Below are 20454 nucleotides of genomic sequence, written 5' to 3'. Positions count from 1 at the left end.
GTTTTGTTATTTTTTTAGAGACAGTGTCTCAGTTTATTGCCCTGGGTAGAGTGCTGTGGCATCACAGCTCACAGCAACTTCCAATGCCTGGGCTTACGCGATTCTCTTGCCTCAGCCTCCCGAGTAGCTGGGACTACAGTAGGCACCCGCCACAACACCTGGCTATTTTTTGTTAGTTTGGCTGGGGCCAGGTTTGAAACCGCCACCCTCGGCATATGGGCCAGCACCCTACTCACTGACGCGGCCCAGGCACCACCCCAGAAACATTTTCTATCTGCCCTGTGCAGGACTGAGCTGACAAAGCAGGCCTGACTGGATGGGATTTGTCCGGCGACTAGGATCTTGAACTTTGGGAGTGTCCCCACCATTCCTGGTAAGAGGGATTTAATCTGCCCAAATAGCTTGTACAGGGTGGTGCCTGTGGCTCAAAGGAGTGGGGCACTGGCCCCATATGCCAGAGGTGGCATGTTCAAACGCAGCCCCGGCCAAAAATAGCAAAAACAAACAAATTGCTTGTACAAATATGAGTTTTGCCTGCTTTCTTTCTGGGACTCTGGTTATTTTGGTACATGCCAGGCAGAGGGGGCGGACGTAACCGGCCCCCAGAGAAAACCCTGGGCCTGAGCGTCCAATCAGCTTCCCAGGTTGGCGGTATTTCTCACTCATCTTCACAGCTCGTGTTTGCGGGAAGTGTGTCCTGTGACTCCCCCGGCAAGATTTCCAGAAAGTTGTAGCTGGATCCTCTGCAGATTTTGCTCCATTTTTCTGGCACGATAAACTGCAGCACGCCGTCTGAGTCCTGCTGGGACGCCCTCGGACTTACGGTGGCCCCTGAGAGAAAAAGTTTGCAGAGCTCGTTCTTCACGGACACCACTGTCACACCCAACAAACCTCCTTTCTGTCCTATAATCTAACCTCTCCAGGCGTCCTCACACTTTTTAAACAGGGGGCCAATTCACTGTCCTTCAGACAGGCCGGACTACAGTTTAAAAAAAACAAACTGAACAAATTGCTATGCACACTGCACATATCTTATTTTGAATAAAAAAAACAAAACGAGAACAAATACAATCACACTGCCTCATGTGGCCCGCGGGCCGCAGTTTGAGGACCCCTGCATCCAAGTCTCCCCAGTTGTCTCTCAGATGGCTTTTATGGCTTTTGTTCTGACTCAAGATGCGACCAAGATTCGGCACCGCGCTCTGTCCTCCCAGATGTGCGTGCTCAAGGGCTCACTCCGAGCTCAGGTGCAGGTCCCGCGCGGGCCGTCCCAGCCGGACTCGCGCCGGGTTCCTCGCAGCGCTCCCGGCCTCGGAGAGCCGGACTCGGACCTGTAGTCTCCGAGCACCCGCGTGAAGCCCTGTGACCCCGCCCCCACGCCGCGCCTGCGTACTCCGGTCTCCGAGCCCCCTTCGCTGCAGTTGCGTGACCCTGCCGCTGGGCGTCGTCGTCGTCAACCAGCTTGAGGTGTCGCGGACTTGTGACGTCAGGCCGCGCGTCGGCGAGAAGCAGAGAGGAGCGCCGGCGCGCGTGCTGGAGGTCTGTAGATCTCAGTGTTGCAGCCGGCGTCGCCATGGTTTCGTCCGCACAACTCCCACCCGAGATCCAGCTGGCGCAGCGGCTAGCTGGGAACGAGCAGGTTACCCGGGACCGGGCGGTGAGGAAACTCCGGAAGTACATCATGGCCAGGACTCAGCGCGCCGCAGGTTGGCGGTTGTGGGCGGGAGTCTGTGAGGCCGGCGGGGTGTGGAGCAGTCGAGGCTGCTGGGCCTTGGAGCCGCGCGGGCTGCAAGTCGCCGGGCCCGGCCCGCGGGCCTGTTCTCACTGCTTCCCCTCGTGGCGCGATGACGTTGTCCCTCCCCCCCGAACCCCTTCCAGCCCCGGCCTTCTTCCGCTTCTCTCCCCTCCTGTGGACCATACACCCTGCTGCCCCGCTGCTGGGGCACTCTATATGTTCCCTCCTGGCAGCATTTCTTAGTAAGCAGTTTTCTATTTGCGTAGGTAGTGGACTGTCTTCTGAGTTGCTTTCAGTCCCCGATGGCCAGGAACGTGTTTAACCATTTATTGTAATAGTGGTTCTCAGTGTCCGTCTGCTCACCTCCCCCACCCCCATCAGCTTCAACGTTACGTCGCAACTATTAGAAATGTGAATTCACGCCTGTAATCTTAGCACTTTGGCACGCTGAGGCGGGAGAATTGCCTGAGTCCAGGAAGCTGCAGTGAGTGTGACAGCGCTAGTGCACTCCAGTCTGGGGACAGAGCCAGACCCCTTCTCTAAAAACAGAGATACAAATTCTAGTGTCCCATCTCAGCCCTGTCAAGTTAGGGCTGGTCCTCAGGGCTTCCCCAAACCCTCCAGGTGATTTTCATCTGCTAAAGCTCACTTGACATGTAGGACCTCAATGAGTATCTGTCAACTGTGTAATTTTCTCTCTCCCCTGACAGTCTAAATGACTAAGTTAATTTTTTTCTTTTAATATTTGAGGTATAGCACAGAAAAGTTCATAAACCCTCTGTAATGCAGGGTAAGTTATCAACAAATTAAGCTCAGGAAGTAGTTGAGGTTCTCAATTTTGAATCTCCAGCATGGAATAGCAGGCCCCATACCTTGTAGATTTTGGTAAGTTTTATTGCATGAATGAAACTTACCACAGGTGCAGCAGTTCTGCATAGGAAGGATTGTTTGGATTGCCAGCTGGACTCTGCTGCCCATTTGCCTTCATAGGAAGTAGGATGTTGGCCTAATTCAGGCAGTCACATCTCTCTGGCTTCCTTCTTGACACTCAGGCTTGGTTCATTGAGTCTGAATGTTGCTGTTTTGATGCAGGTGGCTTCAGTCATGATGAGCTGCTAAAGGTATGGAAAGGACTGTTTTATTGCATGTGGATGCAGGACAAGCCGCTCCTCCAGGTGAGTGGCTGGGCTGGGAGCCCAAGGTGTTGCGCACAAGCTGCGGTGGGAGGACAGGTGCACGTGCCATTGACTCCATTTTAATAAGGCCCGAGACCTGGACAGAGTCTTCCAGCCTCACTGTCTTGTTCTGTGCAGTAGGTGGGCCAAGCAAGGTCTTTGGTCAGGGGCCTTGCTCGGGACATTGACTTGGTGTGCTGACACTGTGGTAGGCAGCGCAGGTCATGGCATGGGTGAAAACTGGGTAGTTTTGTGTTATACCAGGTGAAAAACAATGAAATAATGGGAAACTGAGGGACAGAATCCAAGTCTTCTGAGACAAAGGATTTCTTTTGCTAGCCTTTTTAGAACAGTGTTTCACAAAGTATGAATATTTATTCTCTTTCAAAGTTACCTGGGTGGTGAGGGTACTTATTTATTTTTATTTATTTACTTGGTTTTTTTTTTTTGTTTGTTTTTTATTTTATTTTTGTAGAGACAGAGTCTCACTGTACTGCCCTCGGGTAGAGTGCGTGGCGTCACTCAGTTCACAGCAACCTCTAACTCTTGGGCTTACGCGATCCTCCTGCCTCAGCCTCCCAAGCAGCTGGGACTACAGGCGCCCGCCACGACACCTGGCTATTTTTTTTTTTTTTTATTGCAGTTTGGCCGGGGCTGGGTTTGAACCTGCCACCCTCGGCATATGGGGCTGGCGCCCTACTTGTTTGTTTTTGAGACAGAGTCTCACTTTTTTTTTTTTTTTTTTGTAGAGACAGAGTCTCACTTTATGGCCCTCAGTAGAGTGCCATGGCATCACACACAGCTCACAGCAACCTCCAACTCCTGGGCTTAACCGATTCTCTTGCCTCAGCCTCCCTAGTAGCTGGGACTACAGGCGCCCGCCACAGCACCCACAGCACCCACAGCACCCGGCTATTTTTTTGTTGCAGTTTGGCCGGGGCCGGGTTTGAACCCACTACCCTCGGTATATGGGGCCGGCGCCTTACCGACTGAGCCACAGGCGCCGCCCGAGACAGAGTCTCACTTTATCGCCCTAGGTAGAGTGCTGTGCCATCACAGCTCACAGCAACTTCCAACTCCTGGGCTTAGGTGATTCTCTTGTCTCAGCCTCCTGAGTAGCTGGGCCCACAGGCACCCAACACAATGCCTGGCTATTTTTTGTTGCAGTTTGGGGTCGGGTTCGAACCCGCCACCCTCAGTATATGGGGCTGGCGCTCTACTCACTGAGCCTCAGGTGCCGCCCATGGGTACTTATTTAAATACAAATTCCTAGGCCATGTTTCATGCCTACTAATCTACTATCTCTCAGCCTGAGGCTCTGGAATCTCCTGTCTTAGCAAGTGGCCTGGGTGATGCTTGGCATGTGATGCAAGCAGACTCTGAGTGATTTATGGGGATCTGATTCACCCCCCTTGCTGGTAGGGGGCTCCCTTCTGCTCTCTTCTACTTCCCCCTTTAGATATTATCCTTGTTGCTCAGGGTGCAGCCTTCATCAGGAGGCAAGAACTGCCATTTGTGGTTAGAGTCTGTTGCCCCAGCTCAGGGTAAAACTTAATAAACCTCTAGTCTGCTGGGTTGAGACCACTGGGAGCTGGTTCTCTAGTGAGGGAGTAGACAGTTGAGTGCTTTTGTCTTGTCCTTGTAAGAGCACAGTGCTGCAGGAACTGAGGGCGGTTTTTATTGTTCCCTGCACAGGAAGAACTAGGAAGGACTATTTCCCAGCTCATCCATGCTTTTCAGACGACAGAGGCACGTGAGTATACTCTGCCATAGGTACACACCTATTTGTGGATGTCAGAATCTGAGCATCAAAGCCACCAGACAGAGACAATTTTAAAATTTAGAGCCAGTAATACTAAGCAAGAGACAGAGCCAGCTCATGTCTCTAGGGTGCTTACTATTTCCGAAACACTGTGGCTCATGCCTGTAATCTCAGCACTTTGGGAGGCAAAGCGGGAGGGCCGCTAGAGGCCAGGAATTTGAGACAAGCTTGGCAACATAGCTAAAACCTCATCTCTAAAAAAATTTTTAAAAAATTAGTTGGGGTTAGGCATGCTGGCTCACACCTGTAATCCTAGCACTCTGGGAAGTCAAGGCAGGTGAATCACCTGAGTTCAGGAGTTTAAGACCAGCCTGAGCAAAAAACGAGACGGTATGTGTTCAATGTGTATTAACTCATTTATCAAAAAAAAATACTGTTTGAGAGTCTGATGGGCTAATATTTTACCTTTTTTTTTTTTTTTTTTTTTTTTTGTAGAGACAGAGTCTCACTTTATCACCCTTGGTAGAGTGCCGTGGCGTCACACAGCTCACAGCAACCTCCAACTCCTAGGCTTAGGTGATTCTCTTGCCTCAGCCTCCCAAGTAGCTGGGATTACAGGCGCCCGCCACAAACGCCCGGCTATTTTTTTGTTGCAGTTTGGCCGGGGCCGGGTTTGAACCCACCACCCTCGGCATGTGGGGCCGGCGCCCTACCCGCTGAGCCACAGGTGCCGCCCTTTACCTTTTTTTTTAGATAGAGTCTTTGTCTCCCTTGGTAGAGTGCTGTGGCATCATAGCTCACAGCAGTCCCAAACTCTTGAGCTCAAGTTATTTTCTTCCCTCAGTTTTCCAAGTAGCTGGAACTACAGGTGCCCGCCACAAGACTACAACGGGGGCTGTTTTTAAAGAAGGGGTCTTGCTCTTGCTTAGGCTGGTCTGGAACCTGTGAGCTCAAGCCATCCACCCACCATGCCTCCCAGAGTGCTGGGATTATAGGTGTGAGCCACCGTGCCTGGCCCATATTTTACATTTTAAAATTAAAATGAAAAGCCAGTATAATGTTACCAGGGCATTTGAATGAACCCTGTTGATAGCTAGGAAGTTACTGCAGTTATTTTTTTCCTGCCCCTTGTGTTCCCATCCTTACTAAGATGAGTAGTTCTTACCACTGCCTGCCCGTGGGAATCACTTGAGCCTGTAAAACTCCTGATGTCCAGGTCCTGGTCTGGTTAAACTCAGCTATGGGGGAGGGGCCTGGACATCAGCATTTAATTAATCAGTTTTTTTTTTTGAGACAGTCTCACTTTGACACCCTTGTAGAGTACTGTGGCATCATAGCTCACAGCAATCTTCAACTCTTGGGCTCTAGTGATCCTCCAGCCTCAGCCTCCCGAGTAGCTGGGACTTTAGGTGCCTGCCACGACACTGGCTAGTTTTTTTGTTTTTAGTAGAGACAGGGTCTCGTTTTTTGCTCAGGCTGGTCTTAAACTCCTGAACTCAGGTGATTTCACCTGCCTTGACTTCCCAGAGTGCTAGGATTACAGGTGTGAGCCAGCATGCCTAACCCCAACTAATTTTTAAAAAATTTTTTTAGAGATGAGGTTTTAGCTATGTTGCCAAGCTTGTCTCAAATTCCTGGCCTCTAGCGGCCCTCCCGCTTTGCCTCCCAAAGTGCTGAGATTACAGGCATGAGCCACTGCCCTGGCCTAGTCTCTTCCTCTTGTTAGGACACTAGTCAGATTTATTAGGGCCCATTCTCACAACTTCATTTCACCTGAATTACCTATGTAAAGGCCCTGTCTCCAGATAACATTATGAGGAATTAGGAGTTACTCCAGCATGTGAATTTTGAGGGACACATTTCAGCTCAAGGCACCCTGTGTCGGACATGCCTTTTGCCTATAGGGCTGTGCATCTGATTGAGTTAGTGGATCTAGTATGATTCGCATACGGCTGCAGTTAGGCTGCCAAGAAGAGGTCAGCAGTAGGTATCAGGTGGCCTCAGCCCAGGCCAGGCCAGTGGCAGAGGCAGCTGGGGAGGAAACGGCTTGACTAGCTGCCTCTGGCCAGCAGTTGCTCTCTCTTGCTCTTGTCTGTCAGGGACTGTGCTGTAGTTTGGGTGTAGCTATGCTTTGCTTTTCTTCCTGAAGTGCATAATATCCTGTGTTTTATTTATTTATTTATTATTTTTTTTTTTTGTAGAGACAGAGTCTCACTTTATCGCCCTCGGTAGAGTGCCATGGCATCACACAGCTCACAGCAACCTCCAACTCCTGGGCTGAAGCAGTTCTCTTGCCTCAGCCTCCCGAGTAGCTGGGACTACAGGCGCCCGCCACAACGCCCGGCTAATGTGTTTTATTTTTTAATGTTTATTTTTTTTATTGAGACAATCTCACTTTGTCACCTTTGTTAGAGTGCTGTGGCGTCATAGCTCACAGCAACCTCAAAGTCCTGGGCTCAAGTGATTCTCTTGTCTTAGTCTCCCAAGTAGTTGGGACTACAGGCATCTGCCACACACCCTGGCTGTTTTTTTTTGTTTGTTTGTTTGTTTTGTTTATTTATTTAGCAGGTCTGGGCTGGGTTTGAACCCACCAGCTCCAGAGCATGTGGCTGACATCCTAACCACTGAGCTGTGGGCACCCAGCCAATATCCTGTGTCTTAAGCCAAAAGCATGGTAACTTCTCAGGTCGGCACACCCTGGAGCTGGAAAATCCAGCAGGTGTGTGTAGATGACTTCCTGACCTCACATCTCACAGTGGCTTCCGCCTTCCTCAGTGGTTCTCTGGCTTCTTCCTCCCTTAGAGCACCTGTTCCTTCAGGCATTCTGGCAGACAATGAACCGTGAGTGGATGGGCATAGACAGACTGCGCCTGGACAAGTTCTACCTGGTGAGGCAGCCATGGGTTCACGTGGCCTGGGGCAGGTGCAGGTCTTGGGAACCAGCAGAGCAGAAACAGGCTGTGGGTGCATCATGGCAGTGTCTGGCCTCAGCCCTCCCTAGCCCCATCCTTTGTGCAGAGAGATGACCCTGAGGCTGTGTGACCCTGGAGGCCAGTGTGCTTAGAGGTGGAGCCAGGAGGGGAATGTAGTTTTCATTCCCTGTCTCTGAGAGCAAGCAAGTGGGCAAAAAAATTAACTTTTTTTTTTTTTTTTTAATTGAGACAGAGCCTTACTTTGTTACTTTAGGTAGCATACTATGGCGTCATAGCTTATAGCAACCTCAAACTCTTGGGTTCAAATGATCCTCTTACCTCAGCTTCCCAAGTAGTTGGGACTACAGGTGCCCGACACAACCCCTGGCTGTTTTTAGAGACGGGATCTTGCTCTTGCTCAAGCTGATCTTGAACTCCTGAGCTCAGGCAGTTCACCAGCCTTGGTCTCCCAGAGTGCTAGGATTACAGACACAAGCCAAAAAGTTTGACTCTCAAAACATGTGCACAAACTTGCAGCTCAGAGAATGGGAGCTATACCTGTGACCTTGTTAAGAGGCAGCAGCCGGTGGGCTCAGCAGAGGCAACAAGACCCTAGGCCTGGAGTCTGCTATGCAGTGCTGAGCCTGTCGGGTGGTGATGATAGTGTCAGTGTAGGACTATCTCCTGTCCCCTTTCTTACATCACATTCTTATTTAAGGGACTGATTGGCCCTGAGGAGTGAAGGGGGACTAAGTCTCCTAGACGTGTGTTGCCACCCCTACCTGCCTCCCCACCTTGCTTCCTTTTGAAATTCCAGGTCTTGTTATTAAGATGCTACTCACTGTGACTTTAGAGCAGTCTCCAGATAAAGGGATGCTGTCACTGTCTGGGACCCATGAAGACAATGACTTGGGGCAGTGTCTGGGCCACAGTGAGAATAGGTCATAGTCTGTTCCTCTGGCTCAGCGTCCAGCTCAGAGTTGGTCCAGGCTTCCATGGATGGCGTGTGTCGGGTGTTTGGAAGGGGCTGTCTAGGGAGCAGAGAGTGCACTTGGGAAAGAAGGCGGTGTGGGGCAGGTCAGTAAGCCCTAAACACACACAGTTCTGTGCCTAGTGGGAGAGAAGTGCTTGGAAGAGCGTGGGGAAGGCAAGAAGAGTTCAGACGTGGGGGAGGGGCTGCTCTTCCCTCCCCGGTCTCACTTTTGAAACAGGCCTGTCCCTCCCAGCTCCAGTGCACAGGCCAAATCACTGCCTGTGGTACTGCTGTGGGGCTGACGTCCTGCTGCTCTCGGAAAGTTGGGCCCTCTCTGCCTGGCGGAGGGTGCATTCCCAGGGCCAGCAGCCTGAGGGCTTGGTGTCTGCACCAATACTGATCTTGTCACCAGCTTTTGAGGGCCTGCCATGTGCTCTGAGGCAGGCAGAGGTGACCGTGGCCATGGCCTTATCCTCAAGCAGCTCCTAGAACTTAGGTGGGGGGTGAGGTGTTTTGTGAAGTCTGAGCTATGCTTGCACTAATGTGAGTCTCCTTTTGTGCCAAAGCTCATGCGGATGGTCCTGAGTGAGTCCTTCAAGGCTGTGAAGATGCATGGATGGGAAGAAAGGTTGGTACCCAGTGATTCTGCCTGCCTCTCACAGGAACTAGAGAACTGCTACACTCAGTAGGAATTGGAGTCGCATGTCTCTCTTTTAATTATTTGTCAGAGAGAGGTGCCAGCCTTTACATTATGGTGCCCCTGGTGGTGCTTAAAGTGAAGGCATTTTCCAGAATCAAAATGTGTGTGCTTGTGAAAGTGACTCCTTTTGTTTTCAGTCTCCATTGTTCCTTGTCATGGCAGGTCGGAACTGAGGCCTGTGCTGTAGATTGAGGGGCCTTTATGGAAAGATGGTACGTTCAGCCCTGTTAGCAGCAGCAGTTGCTCTCTGTTCTAACAGTACTGAAATGGTCCAGCCTGCTCACTTTGCACAGCAGCGCGTGGGCTTGGGTAGGCTCTGTCCTGAGCTGCCTGCGTTTCCTGTGTGACCTCGGGTTCCCGGTGTAGCTCCTACCCCCGCAGCTGTTGGTGGTTCTATGCTCTGGCTGGCCCAGCTCCCAGGACCCAGGATCTGGGGGCCTAACACCGGCTGCCAGGGTCACTGAATGAAGGCTCTTCATCCAAATTAGGGCAGCAAACTGAGTTCCACAACCCCAAGGAAGTTTCCAAGTGTTTAACATTTTAAAGTTTTAAATTAATGAAAAAATTCTAATTTTTTTATAGTTTTGTTCTAATTATGAGTGATGTATGCTCAGTATGAAGAACTCAGAAAACTTGCATAAAACATTGAAAGTTGGGCGGTGCCTGTGGCTCACTGGGTAGGGCACCAGCCCCACATATCATGGGTGGCAGATTTGAACCTGGCCCCAGCCAAACTGCAACAAAAAATAGCTGGGCATTATGGTGGGTGCCTGTAGTGCCAGCTGCTCAGGAGGCTGAGGCAAGAGAATCGCCTAAGCCCAGGAGTTGGAGGTTGCTGTGAGCTGTGTGACGCCCTGGCACTCTACCAAGGGCGATAAAGTGAGACTCTGTCTCTTAAAAAAAAAAAAAAAATGGAAAGTTTTGCTTTAATTCCTGTAGTCACCTGTTAACATGTCCCGATGCCGGGGCTGTCTTCTTTCTGTTTATGGTCACGAAAGTGGCATAGGGAATGTGCTGTGGCTGCTTTTTGTTTTATTGAAGATGTGTCAAAAATACCACCCGTCTTATGTTCTGCTGTGTGTGTGTTTTTTTTTTTGTTTAAGTTTTTCCAGCTACAGATTTATTTAACACAAAATAATCCCCTCCAATTTTACTGAGGTGGCTGACCACGTCCACGACCAAATCCGCCTCTTAATTGGAATTCGGTTGCTGACCCAGCCCCAGCCTCGGCTTTCTTGTCGGCACCAGGGGGCACAGCACTCCGCCTGTAGGTGTCTCTGTCAGCTTCCCCTCTTGTGAGTCTTGCAGGTCGCTCGCCTTCCAGACCTTTCTGCCGAGGTCTGCCTGTCTCTGGACGGCTGCGGCGCAGGGTAGCAGGCACGATCTCAGGGGGCAAGTAGAGGTAATCACGGAGATACTGGATACCCTCATTGGTAAGGTACCAGTAGAAATGTCTCCAGGCAAACTGTTCCTTCACATAGCCTCGTGATTTGAGAGACTGCATGGCCTTCATGACATGAAGGTTGGGCACGTTCTTGTCTGCCAACTCCGGGTGCTTAGGCATGTGGACATCCTTCTTGGCCACCATCACACCCTCCTTAAAAAGTAGTTCATAAATGGCAATCTGGTTCTTCTTGGGCATCAACATCGCGACAGCTGCAGTGTCCAGAGCCGAGGCTGGAAAAGCTTTTTTCTTTCTTTTTTTAAAGGGAGAAAAGGGCTTAGGAAAAATACATTTGGAGTTGATTTTTATAATTTAAAAGTATGTGTTAAAAGTAGTTCTTCTTGAGTGTGTGAGATGAAAACAAGTGCCCAGTGGTCAGAGGAATGGTCAGAGCAGGTTTTGGAAGGACTCTTCAGGATTACAGGGTCAGCAAATGCTTATTCCAGCCACTTTGTTTCTTTCCTTACAAAAGAGTCAGCAGGAGTTGTACCCTAGTTACCTGAATTTCTCTGGATTTGAGTTGCTTTGCGTAATCGGGCCACAGTGCCTCTGTTTTGGGGTGGTTTTCAACCTTTGATTTCGTGGGAGGACTTTGAGGCCAGGACTCTGTTATTGGTGTTAGGTCTTAGTGTTGTAGGGTACCCCACTGGGATCTAGTGACTTAAGCTGAATTACATGTTAAAGCAATTTTATTTTAGTTAACCGTTTTTGGCTTAGTATAAAAGTGACTTCATCCCCATTGTAACAGGGATTCAGTAAAGAGATGACTGGGAGCAAATGGGTAGCATCTCTCATGGCCTGGGGTCTCTAGCACTGAGACCTTGGCCTGTCTTAATGTTTGATGGCATCACTAGCCCAGGGTGCATGTCTCCTGCCTCTGGGTGTCACCTTGATATTGCACCAGATCTCACCTAGGGAGCTGTTTAAAGAACACGTGTTTATAAGTCAGGGTGCAGGGTCTGTGTTATCCTGTAGGCCAGGTGCTTCTTGTCTCTGGAGCTCTCTCACCGTGAGATCCAGGGCTGTGACACCAGCACACTTGCTGGCGAGGGAGAGCTCGATGCAGGGATGGCCTGTGGTCCTCAGCCCCTTCCTAGGCCTCTGTCTTCCTTTTGCCTGTGCTCTGTTCTGGTGTTATCTTCTCAAGGGGGACCCAGTGGGGACAGTGGAGAGGAGAGCCAGACAAAGCAGTGGGAGTGTCCTGCCTCATCTAGGCCTTCATACTTCTGCCAGCAATCCAGACTCGGGCCATGTGTCCTGGTGCTGGTCATATTCTTTGTGCTGTTCGCCTGTGTGCACGTGACCAGTTGGCACGTTTGCAGGCACTCGTGTTTGCGGCAGAGCTGGTAACTGCAGCCTTGTCTGGCTGCCTGCAGCATTTGCATTCTCTATCCTCAGACAGATCGAGCAGCTGCTGGAGCTGCTGCTGACCGAGATCCTGCACCCCAACAGCCAGGCCCCCCATGGGGTGAAGAGCCACTTCACTGAGATCTTTTTGGAGGAGCTGAGCAAAGTGGGCGCTAAAGAGGTGAGGCTGTGCATCTGGACAGCCAAGCTCACTGGTGGGTGATTACTGATGAGGAACTAAAGCCTGTGTGCTTTCCTCTGTAGCTTACAGCAGATCAGAACCTCAAGTTCATCGAGCCCTTCTGCAGAATTGCTGCCCAGACTAAGGAGTAAGTGGCTGATGGCCTGGTCAGGTCTGACTCTTCTCTTTCACTGAGTTCTTTGGGGCACCCACTGCCTTTGTGGGGTGCTACTCCCTCAAAGAGTGATGGGGCTGTGTGGACTGTGCATGAGGCAGGAGAGGCTGCTGGCCAAGTGGTGGGGCGAGTGTGGCAGTGTGACTGGCGCCGCTTCTCTTTGGGAAATGGCCCTGATGTGCCTGCTTTGCTTGCAGTTCTCTGGTCCTGCACAGTGTCACTCAAGGCATCTTTGAAACCATCGTGGAGCAGGCCCCGTTTGCCATCGAGGACTTGATGAAGGAGCTGGAAGCACAAAGCGAGGAGGAAGAGGAGGTGGTGCCGGACGGTGGTGAGGCCTCAGAGGGTGGTGAGTGCGCATGAGCCCTGCTGTCCCAAAAGAGGTCTGAGGAGCCGCCTGTGGGCGGGGCTCACAGAATACCAGACTAAGGGTGCCAAGCTGCTTCTGTGCACTGGTCCTGGGCATGTCCTGTGGTCTCTTGCTGGAGCAATGCAGCTACCTCCTGGCTGGTCCTCTTGTTGAGCTCCAAAGTCTGCCAGCAACACAGCCAGAGTGCCCACACCTGCCAGGCTCTCCCTAGCCTCTCCTGGTTGTGGTGCCCTCGGAACACTGCCTGGACCCCTGGGCTTGTTCTGCCTCTGTCCAGAGTGTGCCTTCCCCTCCGAATCTCTGCCCACCATTCAGGGCTGCCTGGGCTACCCTGTTCGTGTGTGTGTGTCTTTCCAGCATGTTACATAAACCCCTGCTCTTCATGTTTCTCCCTCTTGGCCTGCCTGTCCCCCAATGACCAGGTGCTCTGTTTAGATCGTGGCTGGGCCCAGCATGAGAATGGCACCTGGCTAGTGCTGCGTGGGTGAGGTATGGGACGCAGGCTATGAGTGGCCTGCTGTGGGGCCTGGAGGCAGTGAAAGGGGCCAGCCTGGCCTTTTCCAGTCTTGATATCGGCTCATTGTCTGACTGCTCGGCAGTCTGGACACTCAGTGTCCTGTCTGCTATAGAGGATATGTGTCATCAGCCACTCCCAGGAACCCTTTAGTCTCACTGCCACTGCTGCACACCTTGCAGCTTTCTTGTCAAAGGTGCCCCCACCCCAGCACTTTATCCACCGCCTTGTGCATCTTTGCGTCTCCACCTTGTCCTCAGTGGCCTTGATGCCCAGAGCAGATCCGTGGGCCCAGCACTTGTCATGCTCACCGCATGCTACCTGCAAGCTGCCTGTTGTCCAGGAGCTGCTCAGTGGGCATTGCTATGAGAGCCTGAACTGGGGTGCCATGTACCCAGTCCTTGATCCAGCCCTCCCTGGAGCTGGACCCAGTTGCCCTTTTTTACTTCTGGAACTTATGGCTCCACCTTTGCTGCCCGAGATGTCCACTCTCCATCTCTAAAGGCCTGGCCGGCACCACAGCCCTGGGCTGACTTCCTTCACTCTTACGAGGTTGGATGCTTCCTGGCAGCCACCGAGAGCTGGGGCTTTCCCAGCTTCCACCCAACTCTGAGCAGGGTGAGGTAGAGTAGCTTTCAGTTCCCAGCCAGGAGCAGATCTCTGAGCTCACGGTGCCCCTTTTTTTCTAGGTTCCATCAGTAGAGCTGAGCCTGAGGTGGGCCAGGAGCAGGGGGGAGACGATGGGGATGGCCCTGTTCTCCAGGTGGGTGCCTGGGCTGGTGGCTGCATTCTCCACCATTGCATGCCTTCCCCTGCCGACTGGGATAGGGAGGGGCTGCCAGCCACTGACTTAGAAGTCACCTTTTCGGGAGGTCTTCATGGAGGTTAGTATCAGGGGAAGGACAGGTGCCCCAGGCCCTGTGCACCTGCAGGAGGAGGGGGCACTGGGAACAGTGCTGGGGCCAGGGCCCGGGAGGCAGGGTGTGAGCAGACCTGTGCTCCCCAGGCCTCCCCTTGCCACATGTGGTCCTTTCAGCTGCATATGGCCAGCCCCCTAGTATCTGCAGGGTGTGGAGGGGTGGCACATGCCAAGGGTTGTCCTGCCTGGTCCTATCTCAGAGTTAGCTTGGCCAGTGGGGTCTGTGACTTCTGGCACATTGTCCTAATAATTAGGTTTTAAATAGGACCACCCATGGAATTAATGACATTTTGGATATTTTGGGTTAAATAAAATCTATCTAGGCCTGGCATGGTGGCTCACACCTGTAATCCTAGGACTCTCATGAGTTCGAGACCAGCCTGAGCAATAGCGAGACCCCATCTCTACTGAAAAATTGAGGCAAGAGGATCACTTGAGCCCAAGAGTTAGAGATTGCTGTGAGTGATGACGCCATGGCACTCTACTCAGGGCAACAGCTTGAGACTCTGTCTCAAAAACAAAAATCAAATTCATGATCTTCTTAGCTCCTTTGGGGCAGTGCTGCCCTGGAGCAGGTGTGGTGCCTGCTGTGTGGTGGTGGCTGCAAGAACATCCTGAGGTACCTTGCGTGTTCCTGTGAAGCGGGAAGAGAGCCTGCATGGAGGAGCAGTGCTTTCTTGGTCTGTTGAGTTCCATGGTCCCAGGGCACAGGAAGGTAACTGTGTCCCATGCATTTCTCTCTTCAAAACAGTTTGACTACGAGGCAGTTGCAAACAGACTGTTCGAGATGGCCAGTCGGCAGAGCACCCCTTCTCAGAACAGGAAGCGTCTCTACAAAGTGATCCGAAAGTGAGTGTCTCTGCAGATGGCCCAGGGACTGCCCTGAGCTCCATTAGCCTCAGCTAATATCTCACCAAGGGCTGTTCGGACTGGGGTCTCTGCAGCCCCCCAGGGCAGCCTCTCTAGGATCCTGAAGTTCTTTGTGGATGCAGCCTCCTTCTCCACAGCTGTGAGGAGTGACAGTGTCTCTTTCTGTCTAGGTTGCAGGACCTGGCAGGAGGTGAGGATTGGGCTGGGCTCCCAGCGCTGCACAGCCTGTCTTCGTGGGAGTGGCTCAGTCCCGGGTCTCTTTGTAACACATGTGGTCCCCTTGCAGAGGCCTGGTGGTGGTTCTGGAGGGGAGAGAGGCCAGGCTGTGGGACCCGCAGCTCTCCTCTTCTGGTTTTTGCTGAGTGTCCATCGGAGCCCCAGGGGGCTCCTGAGGGGCCATAGTTCTGTGCTGCTGGTCTGCATAGTATGTGGCTGATGGAATGGGATGGGCATTTGAAGACCAGTGTCCTAGGAGGGTTATGGTTGGGAGAGGTAAGCATTTTCCCCAACATTTTGTTATGATAATTTCAAACAGCACAGTGGGAATAAGTTTATAGCAGATGCCGGCACACACACCACCCTGATTCCAGCAGGGGCATTGGCCTATCCTGGGTTATCATGTGATTACCTGCTGAGGTGTCCCTCTGTCCCTGCTCAGACCACACCCCCACGCTCTGTGAATGACAGACTGGGTGTTTCAGGTGCCCCCCCATGTGCGGGGGTTGGGCCAGTGTGTGGCCTTGTGTGACCAGAACCTTTGTCAAGGTGCAGAACATTACTGTTGCCCCGAAAGTCCCCTTGTGCCTCTTCCTGGCATGAAGCAGACCTGGAATGTGCGGTCGAGCATCCCTGACCTGAAAATCCAAATTCCTAAGTGCTGTGGCATCCGCAGTATTCGAGTGCTGAGCGCGCTCCAGAAGCTGCTACCCAGGCACTTTGGGTTTCAGATTCTCAGGTTAGGGACAGGAACCTGTAAATCTATGGCAAATACTCCAAAGTCAGGTGAATCCAAGATTGGGAGCACTCTGCTTTCAGGCATTTTGGATAAGATATACTCAGCTGAGACTGTAAATGCTCCAAAATTGGATTTTCCAGATGTGGCTGCTTTAGGGCCGGTTGGGGTCAGCTAGGGCAGGGTCCCTGGGTAAGGTGTCCTGGGCTTTAGGACAGGGTCTCTCTCTCAAGGCACATGAGGGTGATACTTGCTGGAGGCTGTGAGGAACAGCACCCTACCCCCCGCCTCCCAGCTTCCTGATTGTCCTCCTGGCCTGCAGGCATCTTCCCTGAGGACGAGATCCCGGAAGAGGCTGGCAAAAGGCTGCTGGAGGGCAGGCGGCAGAGGAAGGCCAAGAAGCGCCTGCCTAAATCTCAGCTGCGACACAGGAAAGGTAGGACTCAGTGACTGTCAGTGGCAAGGTGCTAATGTCACCTGCTTATCTGTTTCTTCAGGTGGGAGTGCTAGGTCCCTGTCCTGGATGTCCACTATCCACATGTCCTGGAGATCCCTGTGCACTTGCAGTCTCAGGATGCGTGGCCTGTGGGCCCGCTGACCCTCCGGCATTGCTCCTTCCATGTGCTCTGGAGATCCCTGAGCCCTGCCCTCCGGTCTTTGGTTTCTGGGGCTTGCTTCCCTCTCTACCCTCAATGGTCACCCAGGAATGGTTGGCACGTGACTTCCTCCCTAAGAGCTGCCCTGGGCCTGCAGCAGGGAAGGCTGTGGGCACAGTGCCTGGCAGGGTGCTGGTGCACAGCCCACCCACACCCGCTTTGTGCTCCTTCTCCTTGAGTTTCCTGACCCTGTCCACCTGGTCTTCGTGTTGCTCCAAGGTCAGCCTTCCCTGGGGTCATGAGCCAGTATAGGTGGCCTGTGGGCTGGGCATTGTGTCCACACTTGCAGGCCGTAGTGGCTGAGTGGTCCTGTCCCTCCTGTGCTGGCCCCTGCAGTCACTGAACTGAAGTGGGAGCACCAAGCCCAGCTGTGCACAGCATCTTACTCACGTGGCCTGTTCTCTTGTCAGGGACGGGTGAAAAGGAGGACTCAAGCCCAGACCCAAACTCGGGAATTGATCATGCCCTGCCCCGAGAGCAGCCTAGAGGCCGTGGCAGGAGAGGGGCTGGCAAGAGAAAGAGACAGCCTCAGAGGCCATCTGGGGCCAGCACAGGGGAAGCCAATGTCCAGGAGCCAAAGAAGAAAAAGAAACAGAGGCTGGAGAGCAGGAAGTGATGTGGCTGGCCCAGGCTGGCAAGGTGTGGAGCGAGGGCCAGAGTGACTGGGCCTGAGTGTGGACTCTGAGGACCAACAGCTCTTCACTGCTGTGTGGGAAGGTGGCCGGGGGCCAGGCTGGAGAGAGCAGACCCTTCACTCAGTGCTGGTGTCCTAAAAAATGCTCCTTTCACCAGAAAGCCATTGCTGCCCATGGTGGTGGTGACTTTGGGGGAGAAGGTCAGACTCTGAGGACTTAAACTGCACCTGTATCAGGGACTGGTGCCCTGTACCGTGGGGTGGCTGTAAATAAAATGCTGCACGGCTTCACCAGAGAAGCACTGCTCTGCCCATCGTGCAGACAGGTGTCCTGGGAGGCAGGTGCAAGGCACAGGCTCCAGAGTGGTATTCAAATGATGTCCTCTTCAGAGAAAAATCTGTTGATACACCTCCGGCAGAGTTTGGACAGTCACCAAGTGTCATGGGCTGTGTAGACAGTGGCTTTTTTTCTCACATTTAAGCTTGTGTGACGCCCCCTGTTGTTTGTGGTGCCTCTGGTTAGACCCTTGTCCCTGCAACATGGAGGTGGAATCATACCTGATGTCCCTGTAGGCCTCCTGGACAGCTGGTGTGGTCAGTCCCAGCCCTGCCACTCCTTGGGCCCTGAAGCTGCTGCTGGCGCCATTTGGAAAGGGATTTAATAATGCTCTGTTGTTGAAGAACAGTTGAAGATTTTTTGGTCAAAAAGTTGGAAACCATACTATTGGACTTTTTGAAAGAAAGAAACTGGTCATACATAATTGCAGTTCTTGAACCAGAAACTGCAGTGACCGGTGTTTCCTGCATTTTGTTCACAGGGAGAGGTTTGCTGTGGCTGCATCTGGTTGTGCGCTTTGTGCATGTCTCCCTGGGCCTCAGGGTCACAGATGGCTGCATGTGTGTTTCCTGTTGCTATGCTTGGGGTTTTTTAGAACTGTCACTCTGTCACCCAGCCTGGATCACCATGGCTGTTCACAGGGTCAGTGTCAGAACAGGAGAAGCAGCAGCCACCATTTGAAGCCCAAAAAGAGTAAGAAATTGCAGGAAGACTGGCCCACCCTGGGGACAGAAGCTGAGCTGGGGCTGCTCCACCTCATCCCTGCCTGCACAGGCCCCAGGGGTGCGCACAGTGGACAATGGGCTGTCCTGAGGTGTAGCCCCGTGGGCCATGAGGTCTATGCTGGGTGTGGTAGGGAGTCCGTAGGGGCCTTCCTTTAAAAAAAAACTATACAAACCACATGCCATCCAGTTGGGCCACTGATGACGGGTGTCCAATGGCAACACCAAAATGCTCATTGAGTTTTCTTAAGCAATTAATTTAAAAGGCTGAGAACACACAAATTGTGTCCCAGGAAGCCTCAGAACTTCAACAGCAAGTCTGTGTCACAGCCTCTGCTCAGAGGTGACCTTCCAGGAGACTGAGCAGCAGCTCTACCATTACAGAGTTAGGGGCGTCTCAGGGACACCTGCCTCACCCTCCCTGCATTGGTGCCATTTGAACTCTTAACAGTGGGTAGGGCACTGGCCACATGCACTGAGGCTGGCGGGTTGAACCTGGCCTGCGCCAGCTAAACAACAATGACAACTGCAACAAAAAATAGCTGGGTGTTGTGGCAGGCGCCTGTAGTCCCAGCTACTTGGGAGGCTGAGGCAAGAGAATTGCTTAAGCCCAAGAGTTTGAGGTTGCTGTGAGCTGTGATGTCACAGCACTCTACCTAGGGCAACATAGTGAGACTGTCTCAAAAGAAAAAGAAAAAAACAACTCTCAGCTGCAGGGGTGGGGCAGGTGAAGGGGCGCTCTGGTCACTGCTTAGCAGGAAGGCCCGCAGTGGGGACCGTATGCCCCCAGCCAGCACAGCAGCTAGTCAGATTCTGACTTGCCAAATCTCCAAGGGAAGCCTTTTGCCTGTGGGGAGGTGGCCCACAGCTGCCCGCCACCCACACTGCCAGGGCTGCTTCTGGGCCTGGGTTTGGCTGGCAGGAGCTGTCCCCTACACCTCCTGGTCTCAGTTACTGGGAATTTTGAGACTTTTTGTTCAAATATGGACACATCTTGTGGCATGTTGAGATCTTTGGCACCTTCCCTTTCCCAGCCGCATTTCTTGACTTTGAGCTGGTCATCAGGTGTCTGTGCTGTGGTGATGCGTTTGATAGCTCAGTCCTATAGCGTGTGTGTGTGTTCACATGTGTCTTCACATATCCATCCAGCCATTCACCCACCTGCCATCCATCAATCACTGTGACCATCCATCAATCACAGTGAGTAGGGCGCCGACCCCATATACCGAGGTTGGCGGGTTCAAACCCAGCCCTGGCTGAACTGCAACCAAAAAATAGCTGGGCGTTGTGGCGGGTGCCTGTAGTCCCAGCTGCTCGGGAGGCTGAGGCAGGAGAATCGCTGAAGCCCAAGAGCTAGAGGTTGCTGTGAGTCCTGTGACATCATGGCACTCTACTGAAGGCGGTAAAGTGAGACTCTGTCTCTACAAAAAAAAAAAGAAAACATGATTGGAGGACCCAGGGAACTTTTACCTGCAAAGTAATGCATCCCACCACCGTGTCACCCCCCCACATGGTGGTATCACCCAGGGGGCTTCTCTGTGGACCTGGAGCCTTGTCCCCCTTACCGAGGGCCACGGGCAGGGTGGAGGTGAGCAGGGGGCCCTGGCTTCTGAGGTCCAGGGAGTGTGGCCCAGCCCTCTGGCATCTCCTAGTCTCCTGTGTCACCCCCACCCACAGATGCTGTCCCACAAGCAACCTCTTGGGGACATACTTGGTCCTGGAATGAACATGGCCAAGCTGGATGGCCCCAGGGTCATCTCCAGTCTCTCTAGGCTCGGGTGGGGCCTGTGTCCCTCCCGAAGTGGGGTCTCTGGAGGCACTTCCTAGGATTGGCACCACGTCTACTTGGGTTCTAGCACGGTTCTTCCCTATGGCCAGGCAGGTGGTGGGTGGCCAGAGTCCCAGTCTGCACAGCAGGGACATGTGGTCTGGGGTCCTTAGTGCCAGGCTCAGTTTCCCCAGCCCTCACTCCCATGATCCCCCTGTGGGATGGCCCCTGCATCCACAGGCCCCTTCCCTCCCCTCCCATGTGGGGCAGCTTCCCAGGAGCCTCAGGCACAGGACCTGCCAGCTGCC

At 52.7% G+C, this 20454-nt stretch overlaps 2 protein-coding genes across 3 annotated transcripts; one reads left to right on the top strand and one right to left on the bottom strand.

Annotated features, from left to right (window-relative positions):
- The first annotated feature begins 1488 nt into the window (after positions 1 to 1488).
- RRP1 (ribosomal RNA processing 1) lies at positions 1489 to 17675 on the top strand. Of its 2 annotated transcripts, none has more exons than XM_053565773.1 (13): positions 1489 to 1706; positions 2828 to 2910; positions 4606 to 4663; positions 7475 to 7560; positions 9124 to 9185; positions 12100 to 12229; positions 12313 to 12377; positions 12602 to 12735; positions 13978 to 14051; positions 14959 to 15056; positions 15248 to 15267; positions 16352 to 16465; positions 17096 to 17675. In XM_053565773.1, the coding sequence occupies exons 1-13, from the start codon at positions 1574 to 1576 to the stop codon at positions 17299 to 17301; spliced, it is 1263 nt and encodes a 420-aa protein (XP_053421748.1). In that variant the 5' UTR covers positions 1489 to 1573; the 3' UTR covers positions 17302 to 17675. The 2 variants fall into 2 exon arrangements, with proteins under 2 accessions (XP_053421748.1, XP_053421747.1); XM_053565772.1 differs by having other exon boundaries at positions 1490 to 1706; positions 12602 to 12753.
- LOC128568101 (40S ribosomal protein S10-like) lies at positions 10355 to 10957 on the bottom strand. Its single transcript, XM_053565774.1, has one exon. It carries the CDS (start codon positions 10903 to 10905, stop codon positions 10408 to 10410), a length of 498 nt encoding a protein of 165 aa, XP_053421749.1. The 5' UTR covers positions 10906 to 10957; the 3' UTR covers positions 10355 to 10407.
- Positions 17676 to 20454: the final 2779 nt, after the last annotated feature.

The sequence above is a fragment of the Nycticebus coucang genome, chromosome 16, assembly GCF_027406575.1.
Source record: "Nycticebus coucang isolate mNycCou1 chromosome 16, mNycCou1.pri, whole genome shotgun sequence".
NCBI lineage: Eukaryota > Metazoa > Chordata > Mammalia > Primates > Lorisidae > Nycticebus > Nycticebus coucang.
This window is presented reverse-complemented; position numbering and strand designations above follow the sequence as displayed.